At 44.3% G+C, this 13,847-nt stretch overlaps 1 protein-coding gene across 14 annotated transcripts in view; it reads right to left on the minus strand.

Annotated features, from left to right (window-relative positions):
* Window positions 1-8,237, minus strand: part of TEP1 (telomerase associated protein 1) — a 44,902-nt gene extending 36,665 nt beyond the window's left edge. For 8 of the 14 annotated variants that reach the window (XR_009563060.2, XR_009563062.2, XR_009563063.2 and 5 more), the window contains exons 1-4: window positions 8,003-8,237; window positions 3,521-4,111; window positions 927-1,109; window positions 514-648 (exon numbers count right to left, since the gene is read on the minus strand). Coding sequence is in view for 7 of the 14 variants with exons in the window: in XM_030844100.3 (XP_030699960.1) it covers window positions 514-648; window positions 927-1,109; window positions 3,521-4,087 (885 nt within the window). In the remaining 7 variants the exon portion in view is untranslated. The remainder of the gene's footprint in view (window positions 1-513; window positions 649-926; window positions 1,110-3,520; window positions 4,112-8,002) is intronic. The other 6 variants (XR_004036671.3, XR_009563059.2, XR_009563058.2 and 3 more) reach the window with 2 other exon arrangements.
* Window positions 8,238-13,847: the final 5,610 nt, after the last annotated feature.

Below are 13,847 nucleotides of genomic sequence, written 5' to 3' on the forward strand. Positions count from 1 at the left end.
CTTTGGAAGACCTCCCACCATCCATGTCTATCAAAAACTTACCCACGGTTCAAATTGCTGATTTATCCTGCCATCTTCCCAAGCTTCATAGGAAACATTTTCCCTCTCTTTTCTGCTTCTGAAACATTCACTATCTGCTACTCCATTTGCATTTATATAATATTTGGGATCGTTTTTGCTTCGCTAATAATACCATTAATAATACCATTCCCTAAGAGCCGGGTCCAAGTTTCGTTTTATCTGTTGGTATAACCCTCAAGCTAGCATTGTGTACTTAGCCTGTGTACCTACTAAATAAACAAACCCTAGGATACTTTCTCAATCCTATCTTCCCCCACTCCTCAGAGAACCCTAGGGACTGGGCCTCAGGCTCACCCAGAGATCCTACTACCTTCCTAAGTAAAGTTCCTTCAGCCCCTAGTATAAAGCCTCTCACCATCCCCCTGACACACCATAACCAAATTCCCTTCCTCCTAACTTCCCACTCCCATCCCCTCTTTCACGTCACAATACCTTGAGTATAAATTCAGGCTCCAAGGGGGCAAGTTCACTACAGACTTGGAGGAGGAACGCCTGGGTAGAGGAAGCTGCATCATTTGTGTTTACGTCTGACACCAGAGTAGAACAGAGGAAGCTCATTAGAACCATCTGGGAATTGGGAAAGAGAAGGAAGAAAGGAGAAAAGACGTAATAAGGACCAACTTAAGCATCCACTCAGGCCAACTTCCAAAGACAGAGAGAATGAACCCAGATTCAGGAAGATGTCTGTCCGGCTGAGAGGTCAGAAAAGGGGATCAGGAAGTAAGAAACCAGAGTTCCCTCCCCTTCTCTCTGTGGAGGGGATCAGCCTTTGGTGCCCGCTCTACCCAACTTCCCCAGGCCCCCCCACTCCACCATCAACCTCTCCCCAGCTCTGGAACTTTTACCTTCTTTTCCTGAAGGGCCTGGTCAGCAGGCTCAGGACGGGGCTCAGAGTCCCCAGTAGTGAGCGTCAGGGTCAGCTCCTCCACTTTCTCTGCCTCTCCCAAGCTTAGACTATAAAAAGGCATTTGAGCCTCTGCCCATTCCTTGTCTTCTGGCTTCTTCTCTCCAGAAGAAGACCATCGACCCTGGGGATAGTGACAGCTATGAATCCCAGCACTCACCCACAGCCCCTCATACAAGACAGAGATCTGAAAGCAGCACCCAGGGCTAGGAAGAGTCCACATCTACCTTCTAGCACCTAAACTCTTCTCCCCTCACCCCCCAGCATGGATCTGTCCAGTCTGACAAGAGTGATCTCTCAGTATCACACACACGCCCTTTCCCAGATCAACATTCTGAGCCTTTGCTCAGATGCTTCATGATCTTCCGGCTTCTTTCATCTCCTTACGGACGTCACAGCCTAGGAGCCTGGGGCCCTTCACAACACACCTCCCAAGAGGCTATTAAGGTATTTTTAGAGTCAGAAGAAGAAGGACCAAGTCCCAGATCAATCGCCCAGCAATCGTGAGCTTACCCTCTGAGCCTCAGCTTCCTCATTCCCTGCCACCTACCTGATGGGGCTGTTACAAGATTAAATGGGGTCATGTATGTATGACTCTTTGCAAATTGCAAAGCCCTAAATAAATGTAAGATGGCAGTAGCTGTAATCCTGACAATGACCCTATGACGTGGATTTTCATTGATCTCATCTTAAAGGTGAGGAAATTAAAGCTTCAAAAGATTAAGAGTCTTTGAGTAGTATAGTCATTTTCACAGTATTGATTCTTCCAATCCAAGAACATGGCATGTCTCTCCATCTGTTGGTGCTGTCTTTGATTTCTTTCATCAGTATCCTATAGTTTTCTGAGTACAGGTCTTTTGTCTCCTTAGGTAGGTTTATTCCTAGGTATTTTATTCTTTTTGTTGCAATGGTAAACGAGATTATTTCCCTAATTTCTCCTACTGATCTTTCGTTGTTAGTGTATAGGAATGCAAGAGATTTCTGTGTATTAATTTTGTATCCTGTGACTTTACCAAATTCACTGATAAGCTCTAGTAGTTTTCTGGTGGCCTCTTTAGGATTTTCTATGTAGATATAGTATCATGTCATCTGCCAACAGTGACAGTTTTACTTCTTCTTTTCCAATCTGGATTCCTTTTATTTCTTTTTCTTCTCTGACTGCCACGGCTAGGACTTCCAAAACTATGTTGAATAATAGTGGTGAGAGTGGACCACTCTGGAGAAGATGTGGAGAAAAGGGAACCCTCCTACACTGTTGGTGGGAATGTAAATTGATACAGCCACTATGGAAAACAGGAAACTAAAAAATATTAATAGAACTACCATATGACCCAGCAATCCCACTCCTGGGCATATACCCAGAGAAAACCATAATTCAAAAAGATACATGCACCCTAATGTTCATTGCAGCACTATTTACAATAGCCAGGACATGGAAGCAACCAAAATGTCCATCAACAGAGGAATGGATAAAGAAGATGTGGTAAATACACACAATAGAATATTACTCAGGCATAAAAAGGAACAAAATAGTGCCATTTGCAGAGACATGGATAGACCTAGAGACTGTCATACAGAGGGAAGTAAGTCAGAAAGAGAAAACCAAATATCGTGTGGTGTCGCTAATGTCTAGAAGGATGGTAGGCAGTCTAGGAAGGATGGTACAGATGAACTTATTTGCAAGCCAGAGGTAGAGACGCAGATGTGGAGAACAGACTTGTGGATGCCAGAGAGGGGGAAGGGGAGGTGGGATGAACTGGAAGATTGGGATTGACATATATACACTACAATGTATAAAATAGATGACTAATGAGAACCTACTGTACAGCACAGGGAACTCTACTCAATATTCTGTGGTGACCTAAATGGGAAGGAAATCTAAAAAAGAGGGAATGTGTATATACGTGTAACTGGTTCACTCTGTTGTACAGCAGAAACTAACACAACATCGTGGAGCAACTATTCTCCAATAAAAATTAATTTAGGAAAAAAAAAAAAGGTTAAGAGTCTTGCCCAAGGTCGAGTGGCTTATAATTGGCAAAAATGGTAGAGGGCTCAGATTTGCCTTTCCCTCAGTCCAAATCTCAAGTCTACATAGAAGGAATGTGTGTTTGTCTACCGATCCTGACCTGTATACTAAACGTGCTTATATAGATGTGTACAAGTGGACGTGTGTCTGCACATGCACACACAGAGAAGTGGTACTGTAGTTGTTTCTCATGCCTTGTAAGATCTCAAAAGCACCTGATTGACTCTGCTACTGCAATAGTATATCGGCTCTCCTCCCGAGAAGAGGCTTTCCAAGGACAAAACCTACTTATGCTCTATTGTCCAGAATCTCTGCACTAGATAAGCAGTAAGAGTGATGACGCTCATGAAGACAGCCCTCGGGTAAAAGATGCCTCAGGAAGAGGCTCTGAGGAAAGAAGGTACACAGACACAGAGCAGCACACAGGGACACTGTGGCACTGAAAGCTAGTGACTAGACATTCTAACAGACATGGCTGCAGTGAAGACAACTGATGGAGCTATTACCAAAGCTGCTTCCTGAGCTCTCTCTGTGGCAGAGATGGTTTTCAAGACCCTGGGGCAGGTCAGAAGGCCTAGACCCTCAGAGAAGCACTGAGCCCTTGAGGCTGGAGGCTCAGAGAGCAGGTGGTTGCTGGCACTCAGGCTGCACAGGTCAGATTGCACCACGTGAGGTATCTGGAGATTCTGGGTTAAGGGGCTGGTAGACACAGTGCTCTTCAGAGTGGGGAGTGTGGCCAGGCACCGGTTCTCCAAGGAGAGGATGTCTGAGTGGGCAGACACATGCCCATGTGATTTCTCCAAGGTCTTCAGGTCAGGAAGTGTGGCCAGGCACCGGTTCTCCAAGGAGAGGATGTCTGAGTGGGCAGACACACACCCCTGTGGTTTCTCCAAGGTCTTCAGGTCAGGAAGTGTGGCCAGGCACCGGTTCTCCAAGGAGAGGATGTCTGAGTGGGTAGACACATGCCCATGTGGTTTCTCCAAGGTCTTCAGGTCAGGAAGTGTGGCCAGGCACCGGTTCTCCAAGGAGAGGATGTCCACGTGAGTAGACACACACCCATGGAGTTTCGCCATGGCTGGAGCCCAACCAGTATATGCCTAGAAGGAGAGAAAGACAGGTAATGAGCAGCTGGCTGTATTGGGAGTGCATGCGTACTGGGACTAAATCTTTCCCATAGTCCTCCTGGTAATCCCAGTGACCTGAAGGCAGAAAACAACCAATATTTGTTTTTCCAGGACTGGGTTCATTCCAAGGATGTATACAGGGAGTATTCTAAGGGAAAGGAGTAGGGAAAAGGTGAGGTAGAAGCTTAAAAGTAAGGAAGTTTAAAAAACAAAAAAAAAGGGACTTCATTGGTGGTCCAGTGGGTAAGAGTCCGTGCTCCCAATGCAGGGGGCCTGGGTTCCATCCCTGGTTGGGGAACTAGATCCTGCATTCATGCCACAACTAAGAGTCTGCATGCTGCAACTAAAAGATCCTGCATGCCTCAAATAAAAGATCCTGCATGGGGCTTCCCTGGAGGCGCAGTGTTTGAAAGTCCGCCTGCCGATGCAGGGGACACGGGTTCGTGCCCCGGTCCGGGAAGATCCCACATGCCGCGGAGCAGCTGGGCCCGTGAGCCATGGCCGTTGAGCCTGCGCGTCTGGAGCCTGTGCTCCGCAACGGGAGAGGCCACAACAGTGAGAGGCTCGCGTACCGCAAAAAAAAAAAAAAAAAGATGCTGCATGCCGCGACGAAGACCCGGCCCAGACATAAATAAATAAATAAATAAATAAATAAAAAGTAAGAGCTGGAGAGGAAAGGAACATGTCTCCACATGAAGGGGTAAAGGAGACCCCCCAGGGCTATCAGTATGATCCCAACTTAGCACAGGAGCCATACTCATAATCTGGACTCTGGATTCTTAGCTCCAGAGAAACAAACATTTTGATCAAGTTGTCTATACTCACCACCTCAACTTCCTTGCCTCCCACTCACTCTTAACCAACTAAATGGGATTCTTTTTCCACTATCCCTCCAAGGCTGTCCTCTCAGGTAACTAATGGAATTCTTCTTACTATAAGAATAGACATATCTTGGAGCTTATCTTACTTCATCTCTCAAGTGGAATATGACCCTGTGATCACTGCCTCACTGAAACTCTCTCCCTTTGACTTGCACGGTGCTGTCCCAGTTTTCCTCTTACAACCCTGATCACACCTTCTTGGGGGGGGGGGTTCTTTCTCTGCTCTTCCTTGAATGTTGATGCTGCTTAGAGTTCTTTTCTAACCCTTCTATATACTTTCCCAGGGTGGTCTCACCTACTCTGTTGCTCCACATAACATTGCTATGCTGGTAACTCACTATTTATTCCTTGACCTGGATCTCATCTGAGCTTCATACTCATTTATCCATTCCCCTGTTGGACATCTCCACTTGGATGACTCAAAGGTACCCAAAACTCCATAGATCCCAAATGTATCATCTTTCTACCTCTCCTCCAAATCCATTCCTCCTCATTGCCCCCTATGCTTACAAGGGTTTGGTATAAAATAGGTTTGAGTTTGAATCCTGATGGGACCTTGGGCTAGTTCCTTAAACTCTCTGTGCCACAGTTTCATCACAAAACTGAAATAAATGCCTACCTCATAGAGTTGTATAGGAATAAATAAGAAAAAATATATCAAGCACTTAGAGTTAGTAAGTGTGCAATAAGTAGAAGCTATTATTATTTATTATTGTTATCATCCAATAAATTACCAAATCCTATTGATTCTACTCCCTCAATGTCTCCCAGATCTATCCAATTCTCTGTTCTGCCTGCCACCGTCATCGCTGAAACCCTCCAATCCACGTGGCACACAGTATGTAGATCTGCCTAAAGGAGCTCCCAATACATACCCCAGCCACCATTTACAACACCTTGTTTATTTCATCATAATAAAAATTTATCTTGTTAGCCCATTTGCCTACTTGTTCCTGGTTTCTCCTTAATATAATAAAACTCCCTGAGGGTCAGGGCTCCTGTGTCTTATTCACCTCTGCATGCCCAGCATCACACACATAACCTGGCTTCTGATCTCCCAGCCTCACCTCTTACTGCTACTCCCATCCAACGTTAAGCTTGAACCATACAAACTGTTTTCAGCTTATGAATTGCCAAGGTATCTCTTGACTCTGGACTTTGCATAGGCAGAGGCCTAGAACATTCTTCCTTCTACCAAGACCACCCCCCTTCCCCAGCCCCTCCTTTACTAGGCCAAATTCTACTTCCCTCTCACTCTGAAGGCCTCAGTTTAATAGTCAATTCCTCCAAGGAGCCTCAGGTGACACCCAGCCCCCAGTCTGGTACAGGTGGTCCTTCTAGGTTCCCACACTGTACTTCCTCTAGCATAGAACACATCCTCTATATTGTAATTGCCTGGTCATTTGTCTTTCATCCCCCCAGACTATAAATTCCTGAGCACAGAGACTCTTTAGCCTTGTTCACCATTGTTGCCACAATGTCTAGTCAGTGGGATTCATAAGCTTTTGAGAATCTGGTGAAATCCATGGAGCTTTTTCACAGAAAAAACACGAGTATATACTACTTTGCATTCAATTTTCAGGGAGTCCACCCACGGACCTCCTAGAATCTCCATTAACTACCAATTAAGAACCTCTGCCTGAGAGGATGCTTGAATTTATATCATTAGGAATGTGCATACTCTCTTATTTGGACAAATGCTTATCTCCTATTTACATTTATGTATTTTAGGAATAAGTATGTTGTTAAGTCAATTGCTTAATCCTTAATATGCAAGAGCTTATGGACAGGAATGTAGAATACTTCCAAGAAGACTTGAATCGACTGACAATCCAGAACCAGAAAGGACAATGGATATCTCACTGGACATAAGTGCAGGCAAATTGCATCAAGAATGATGGCCTATATAGGCTTGTACATTTCCCTCATGTCTTTGCACTATATAAGCCCCCAGCGAAAGGACTGGGGAATCTCAGAATCGACTCAAGATTTTCAAAAGAAGTCATCTCATAACAAAAATTAAGTTAACAGGGCTTCCCTGTTGGTGGAGAGGTTAAGGATCCGCCTGCCAATGCAGGGGACACGGGGTTCGAGCCCTGGTCTGGGAAGATCCCACGTGTCACGGAGCAACTAAGCCCGTGTGCCACAACTACTGAGCCTGCGCTCTAGAGCCCACGAGCCACAACTACTGAAGCCCGCGTGCCTAGAGCCCGTGCTGTGCAACAAGAGAAGCCACCGCAATGAGAAGCCCGTGCACCGCAACGAAGAGTAGCCCCCGCTCGCCGCAACTAGAGAAAGCCCACATGCAGCAACGAAGACCCAACGCATCCAAAAATAAATAAATTTTAAAAAAAGAAAAAAAATTAAGTTAACAGAAAAATAGTTACATGTTTTTCACACCCTGGTGTTTGTGAAGGGAGATTCAGCTAACCTACAAATGAAAAGTAAAAGTCTCTACAAATGAAAAGTAAAAATATCCATCTTTAATTCCATTCTCCAGGGATAACCACTGCTAAGTTTTATATGAAGAGTTTCAGACACTTTCTCTGCATATACAAATATATGTATAGGTCTGTACCTTCCCTTCCCCCATAGACACCACCACCCCCCTTTTTGTTTTGTTTTGTTTTACACAAAGAGGATCATACTTTAGAGACTATTCTGCACTTAGTGTGCCTTGGAGACCTTGCCGTGTTAACACATTAATAGCCACCACACTTTTAAGTTGGCTGTGTGACAGCCTACCCGGCTTAAGCACAGCCCGGGTTTCCGTTCCAAGGAGAACACAGACAAGGAAGAGCGACCCATTCTCACTTGGTCTCTTCCACCTTCTTCCTGTGTCCTTCTATCCCCGGGCCCTCCCTTTCCCTCATCCTTCCCACTCCCCCTTTCACACACCACACCCGCTCCCGGAGCTGCCGTAGGCGCAGGGCCGAGGCACCCCTCCCGGCGCCTGCCCAGAGGAGTCTCGGGAGGTCACTACCTGGCCGTGCTAGGCCCTTCCCACCGGCCCCGGCGGCCGAAACCACGCCTAGACCCGGGGCCAGGGCCAGCTGCTGCCGGCGCTCGACCGTCCCCGGAGCCACCCGGGCCTGGAGCAGCTGGCTGTCACGCGGGGCCGCTCAGTCCTCGGCAGCAGGAAAAGGACCGGGCTCTCGGTTCCGCGGGTGGGTAGAGTGGAAGCCTGAGGTGGGGCCGGGCGGGCAGCGGGGAGGAGACGGCGCGCCGTCGCAGACGCGGGGCGGGGCGGTCGCGGCCCGCGGGGAGGAGAGAGGCGCGGCTGGCGATGCAACTGCAGTGAGGGCGTTGCACCCTTTTCTGGGGCCAGAGGTTAGTCCCACTCCCTCTCGCCGCCTTTCCCCCTTCACCCCCGCTTCCTCGTCCTCTTTTCTCCTGTCCCTCAGGTTTCCTCTTCTACCAAATTCCGCTCTTTTGCTAAATTTCCTCTCTTTAGTGATATCTTCCAACACCATTTCTTGAAAAAGATTTTGTCATGTTCGCTGCCTATCTGGACACCTTTTGTCCTGGTATCAAATAGTATAGTGGGACTCTTAATTCATGCGAAAGTTACTTGGTGAAAATGGAAATAAAAGGAGACGGAAAGTCTAAAGCAATGGCCCGTAACCGGGTGTAGATATCAAATAATTAAGGCAGAGTGAACTAAGCAGCTTATGTCCATCTGGGATAGGTCCCTGGACAAAGAATTTTTGGGAGCCATCCTGAATGGCTAATGCGGAACTGTTTTCAGAAAGTGGGACCAGGCTCAGGAAAGGGACAAGTGACCTTTAGGATGGTAATGCTGGTGCTGTTTCATAAAGAGCAGGGCCAAACAGATATTAGCAGGAGAAACATGCTTACCTCATGTAAGATAGATTATCTGTCTTCTGGAAAATATCCCTTTCCTAAGGGTAGCAGGTACCCTTGCATTCTCAGGTAACAACTGAAGGTTCAGCCCAGAATCAGGGGCATCCTTTATTCTCAATTTGTTGAGCCAGATCCCACCTAACTTCCTAAGATGCCTCTCTTACCACCTACCCCATTAGTCCCTACACTATTTTTAAAAGAAATATTTTTCTGTCGCCTTTATGATCCTGAACTACAACTTATAAATAATGTATTTTAGCATCACACTGGTGGTACAGGAAGAGTAGCAACTGGTGACCATTGCTTCCTGGTTGACTAGGAGAATCTAGAGTTTCCTTTCTGGTTAGCTGCAAGAGCAAAGAAATTCAAAGCCAGCACATTGGAACCATTGGAAATCTTTTTTAAAAATCCCCAAACCCAGGCCACACCCTAGACTGATTAAATCACAATCTTCAGAGGAGGACCCCGGCATTAGAAGTTTTTGAAACTCCCCAGATAATACTAATGTGCAGACAAGTTTGGGAATCTCTGCCCTAGGGTCTTGCTAATCAAGGTATGGGCTGTGGACCAGCAACATCAGCATCACCTTGTTAGAAATGCAGACTCTCAGGCCCCACCTCAGACCTACTGAATCAGAATCTGTAATTTTACAAGATTCCCAGATTATTCCCACTTACATTAAACTTTGAGAAGCACAGATCTAGACAGGTGGAGTGGGGTCTGGAGTCTGCATTTTTAAGCCCTAGGGGCCAGGCCCTGCAATTTGTATTTTACAAGCTCTTCAGGCAATTTTGATACATGCTAAAGGTTAAGAACCCCTGATTAAAACTAGGGTTTTTGCTCACCCCCCCTTGAAAATTTCTGATTTGGTAGGTTTAGGATAGGACCTGAGAATCTGCATTTCTAGGAAACTCTTGGGTATTGGGGATTCTGACCTCTGATCCAGGAACCACATTTTGAAAATCACCAGTCAAGAATGATTCTCTAGGCAGAGAGACAGTAACTGACTGATCTCTAAAGGATATTTCAGTTGGATTTTGAGACAGCCAGATGAACTGTCTCTGCCTTGCAACAGAGGAAATCTCTCAATTCACAAGATGTTTACAAAGTCCAAACTCAGCTTTTCTTTTCAGTGGACAGTGCTAAATGCACCCTGTATTATTTGTTCCTTTGAGTCCTGCTTTTCTAAACTAGCCACTCCCTTGAGTTGAAGCAATCTTTCTTCAGATTACTGTCATTCTGCCAACTGAACAACTACCAGAGCTGAGGAGGCACTCCATTCCCCACTGGGTTAACTCTCATAGAGCTTATTTGCAAGTTCTTAGAGGATGACTCACTTTCTCCTCCATAGGTAACCTACACCCATTATTGTTGATCAGTGGTATTAAGCTGCAATATCCAACTGATGAGTGCAGTGTCCAGACTTACTACTTTCTGGGGTGAAGTTGTGCCATCTCCTCAGCCCTTAGAAGCCCCTTTATTAAAGGCCCTACCACCTATTAAAATTGCTCACCTTTAGACATACAGATGGCCAACAAGCACATGAAAGGATGCTCAACATCGCTAGTTATTAGAGAAATGCAAGTCAAAACTACAGTGAGGTGCCACCTCACACGATGGTCAGAATGGCCATCATCAAAAAGTCTACAAATAATAAATGCTGGAGAGGGTGTGGAGAAAAGGGAACCCTCCTACACTGTTGGTGAGAGTGTAAGTTGGTGCAGCCACTAGGGAGAACAGCATGGAGGTTCCTTAAAAAACTAAAAATAGAGCTACCATATGATCCAGCAATCTCACTCCTGGACATACATCCAGAAAAGATGAAAACTCTAATTCGACAAGATACATGCACACCTATATTCATAGCAGCACTGTTCACAATAGCCAAGACATGGAAACAACCTAAATGTCTACCCACAGATGAGTGAATAAAGAAGATGTGATATATATATATATAATGGAATACTACTCAGCCATAAAAAAGAATGAAATATTGCCATTTGCAGCAATATTCATGGACCTAGAGATGATTATACTAAGTGAAGTAAGTCAGAGACAAGTAATATCTGATATTGCTTATATGTGGAATCTAAAAAAAAATACAAATCAACTTATTTACGAAACAGACTCACAGACTTCGAAAACAAACTTATGCTTACCCAAGGGGAAAGGGGTGGGGGGATAAATTAAGAGTATGAGATTAACAGGTCCACAACACTATATATAAAATAGATAAACAACAAGAATTTACTGTATAGCACAGGGAAATATATTCAGTATCTTGTAACAGTCTATAATAGAAAAGAATCTGAAGTTGTACACCTGAAATTGTACATCAATTGTAGTTAAATTTTTAAAAATTGCTCACCTCTTCTAGTCAGTTTTATTGCACACTTCTTATCCTCCCCCATTTTGAGTCAATAAATATCTGTTAAGCACCTGTGAAGTGCAAGACAGTATGTAAAGTGTATAAAACATGCCTTCTTCTCAAGACTTCACGGCCTCATAAAGGAGACAGACACATGCAGGAGACACAAGAATACAAGGCAAGTTATGAGAAATGCTATATTCTACTAAGGAACAAACTCAGGATTCTGTGAAGGGGGGACCGTGAGAAACTTCCTGGAGGGAGTAGACTTTGAACTGGGAAGGGTAGATCTCTGATAAGAAGCTAAGAGGGCAGTGAGTGCCTGGGGATTATAAAGACCCTTGGCTTCACCAGATTTTTCTTTTCCCTTTTGTGAATATTTACCTTTAGATTCACAGCTTGTGCTTCTATTCAGTCTATCCACTGCCAGCTTCAAAGAATCACCCAAGCAGTGATTTATGGACAAGCACTTATTTGGTTGCACTTGGCATCCCAGAGGAGCTTCAGATTCTTTTCCATTATAGATTGTTTAAAGATATTAATACCCTTTAACTGCTCCCACTTGTAGAGTCTAAGTATGAGCTTTGTGAATAAAGCCTACCACTCCATGGAGGTGAATCTGCCTTGGAGATGTGGCATAATAAAGACAGCAGGCTTGGAAGTCCTTCTACCTGTGTTTAAATACATGCTCAACATTTATAAACTGTGTGACCTTTGGTGAGTAAATTCACTCCTCTAAGCTTCAGTTTTCCTATCTGTAAAATGGGGATAATAATAGCATCCACTTTTTATGGGTTGTTTGGCATTTAAATGAGATAATGCATGTAAAGCAGTTAACACACTGCCTGGCACATAGCAGGCACTTAAACAATGTTAGCTATATTCTAAAACAAGCAGTTCTTACTCCGTTGTGAGAGAGTTGGCTTTAATCAGTGACAGTTTGCTTGAAAAGTGTGCAATGCATTGAGGCTCAGATTACCTGTCTGGTAATGAGTCAAGCTGGTATACAACTAGAAGACCTCTAGCTCCCTAAATGCCTTAGCCTCAGCTGGAGTCCACATGAATCCATATCCCTATCTCAGGAGCAGTGTTAGTCTGGAGTAGCTGGGGACAAACCTGTAGCCCTCTGTATGGCACTCATGGTCTCAGGGGTGCTACAGCACACTGGCCACCCTGTTTGGTGTCACCTAGCTTGCTAATCTAAAAGGGTATAGCCTGGAAACTTAATTTCAGAGTACCAGGGTACACTTTTTGAAATGTGTGTAGAGATCCTTAGGACTATCCCAAGCTCTGGAGCTCATGACTGTAATAACACTATGATGTTGATAGCACAGGTATTATCTCTATTTTATGGATTAAGATACTGGTATTCAGACATTGAGAATGGACTTGAGGACACAGAGGGGGAAGGGGAGCCTGGGACATAGTGAGAGAGTAGCATTGACATATATACACTACCAAATGTAAAATAGATAGCTAGTGGGAAGCTGCTGCATAGCGCAGGGAGATCAGCTCGGTGCTTTGTGACCACCTAGAGGGGTGGGATAGGGAGGGTGGGAGGGAGGCTCAAGAGGGAGGGGATATGGTGATATACGTATGCATATAGCTGATTCACTTTGTTGTACAGCAGAAACTAACACAACATTGTAAAGCAATTATACTCCAATAAAGATGTATATATATTAAAAAAAGACACTGGTATTCAAAGTGATTAAAGGACTTACCCATGATTACCAAAACAGCAATTGATTTGGGGCTTGAATCCAAGACACTGATTCTAATTCACTCTAATTCACACTCTCAAGCTATATTTTTTTCACAATTCTAAATCAGAAATACAGGTTATTGTATCTTGAATCGTCAGCCATAATAATAATACCGTAAACCTCTATCTCTAAGAGAAAAAACGACTATAATCTCACCACTAATGACATATACATGTATTCATGCATGTATTTATGCATAGGCATGTATATATATGTAATGTATGTATATTTTTGTAGTTGTATTAGCAGAAGTTGTGATAAATTCACACTTTTCCACCTATGATCCCTTGATCCCAAGAGTTAGCTAGGATTTGGAATGTAGTCTGTGGCCCTGACAGAGTAATTATGTCATAATTACTGTCCTGCCTGTAGACCTAACCTGTGATGCTTGTCTCAGCGAGTCTCTTGGTCCTGATGTTGTAAGTATGTCACCTGGAGACTGCTCTCATTGAAAAGCCTTCCTGTTCATTATCCAGACTATGCCACCTGCCTTGGCTTCCTACACTGTGTAGAGAAGGGTTTGAATTGCACTATCCAAAATCTCTTCATTCCGTGGTTCTATTAAACAATCTTTCTATCCAGTTTTTCACTCTTTTGGTTAGACATTGTTGCTTCTACCTCCTGGACTGTCCGTCTGGATAAAGAATAGCACTTAGTTTTGCAGCTAGTAGGATTTCTATGTGATTTTTACCCCCCCCTTTTTTTTTTCATTTTTTAAGCTTTTCTGTTGTCGATTTTCCAGATGTCCAGGGCATTATATATATATATATATATATATATATATATATATATATACACACACACACACACACACACACACACACACACAT

Source organism: Globicephala melas, chromosome 2 (genome assembly GCF_963455315.2).
Source record: "Globicephala melas chromosome 2, mGloMel1.2, whole genome shotgun sequence".
In the NCBI taxonomy this organism is placed as follows: domain Eukaryota; kingdom Metazoa; phylum Chordata; class Mammalia; order Artiodactyla; family Delphinidae; genus Globicephala; species Globicephala melas.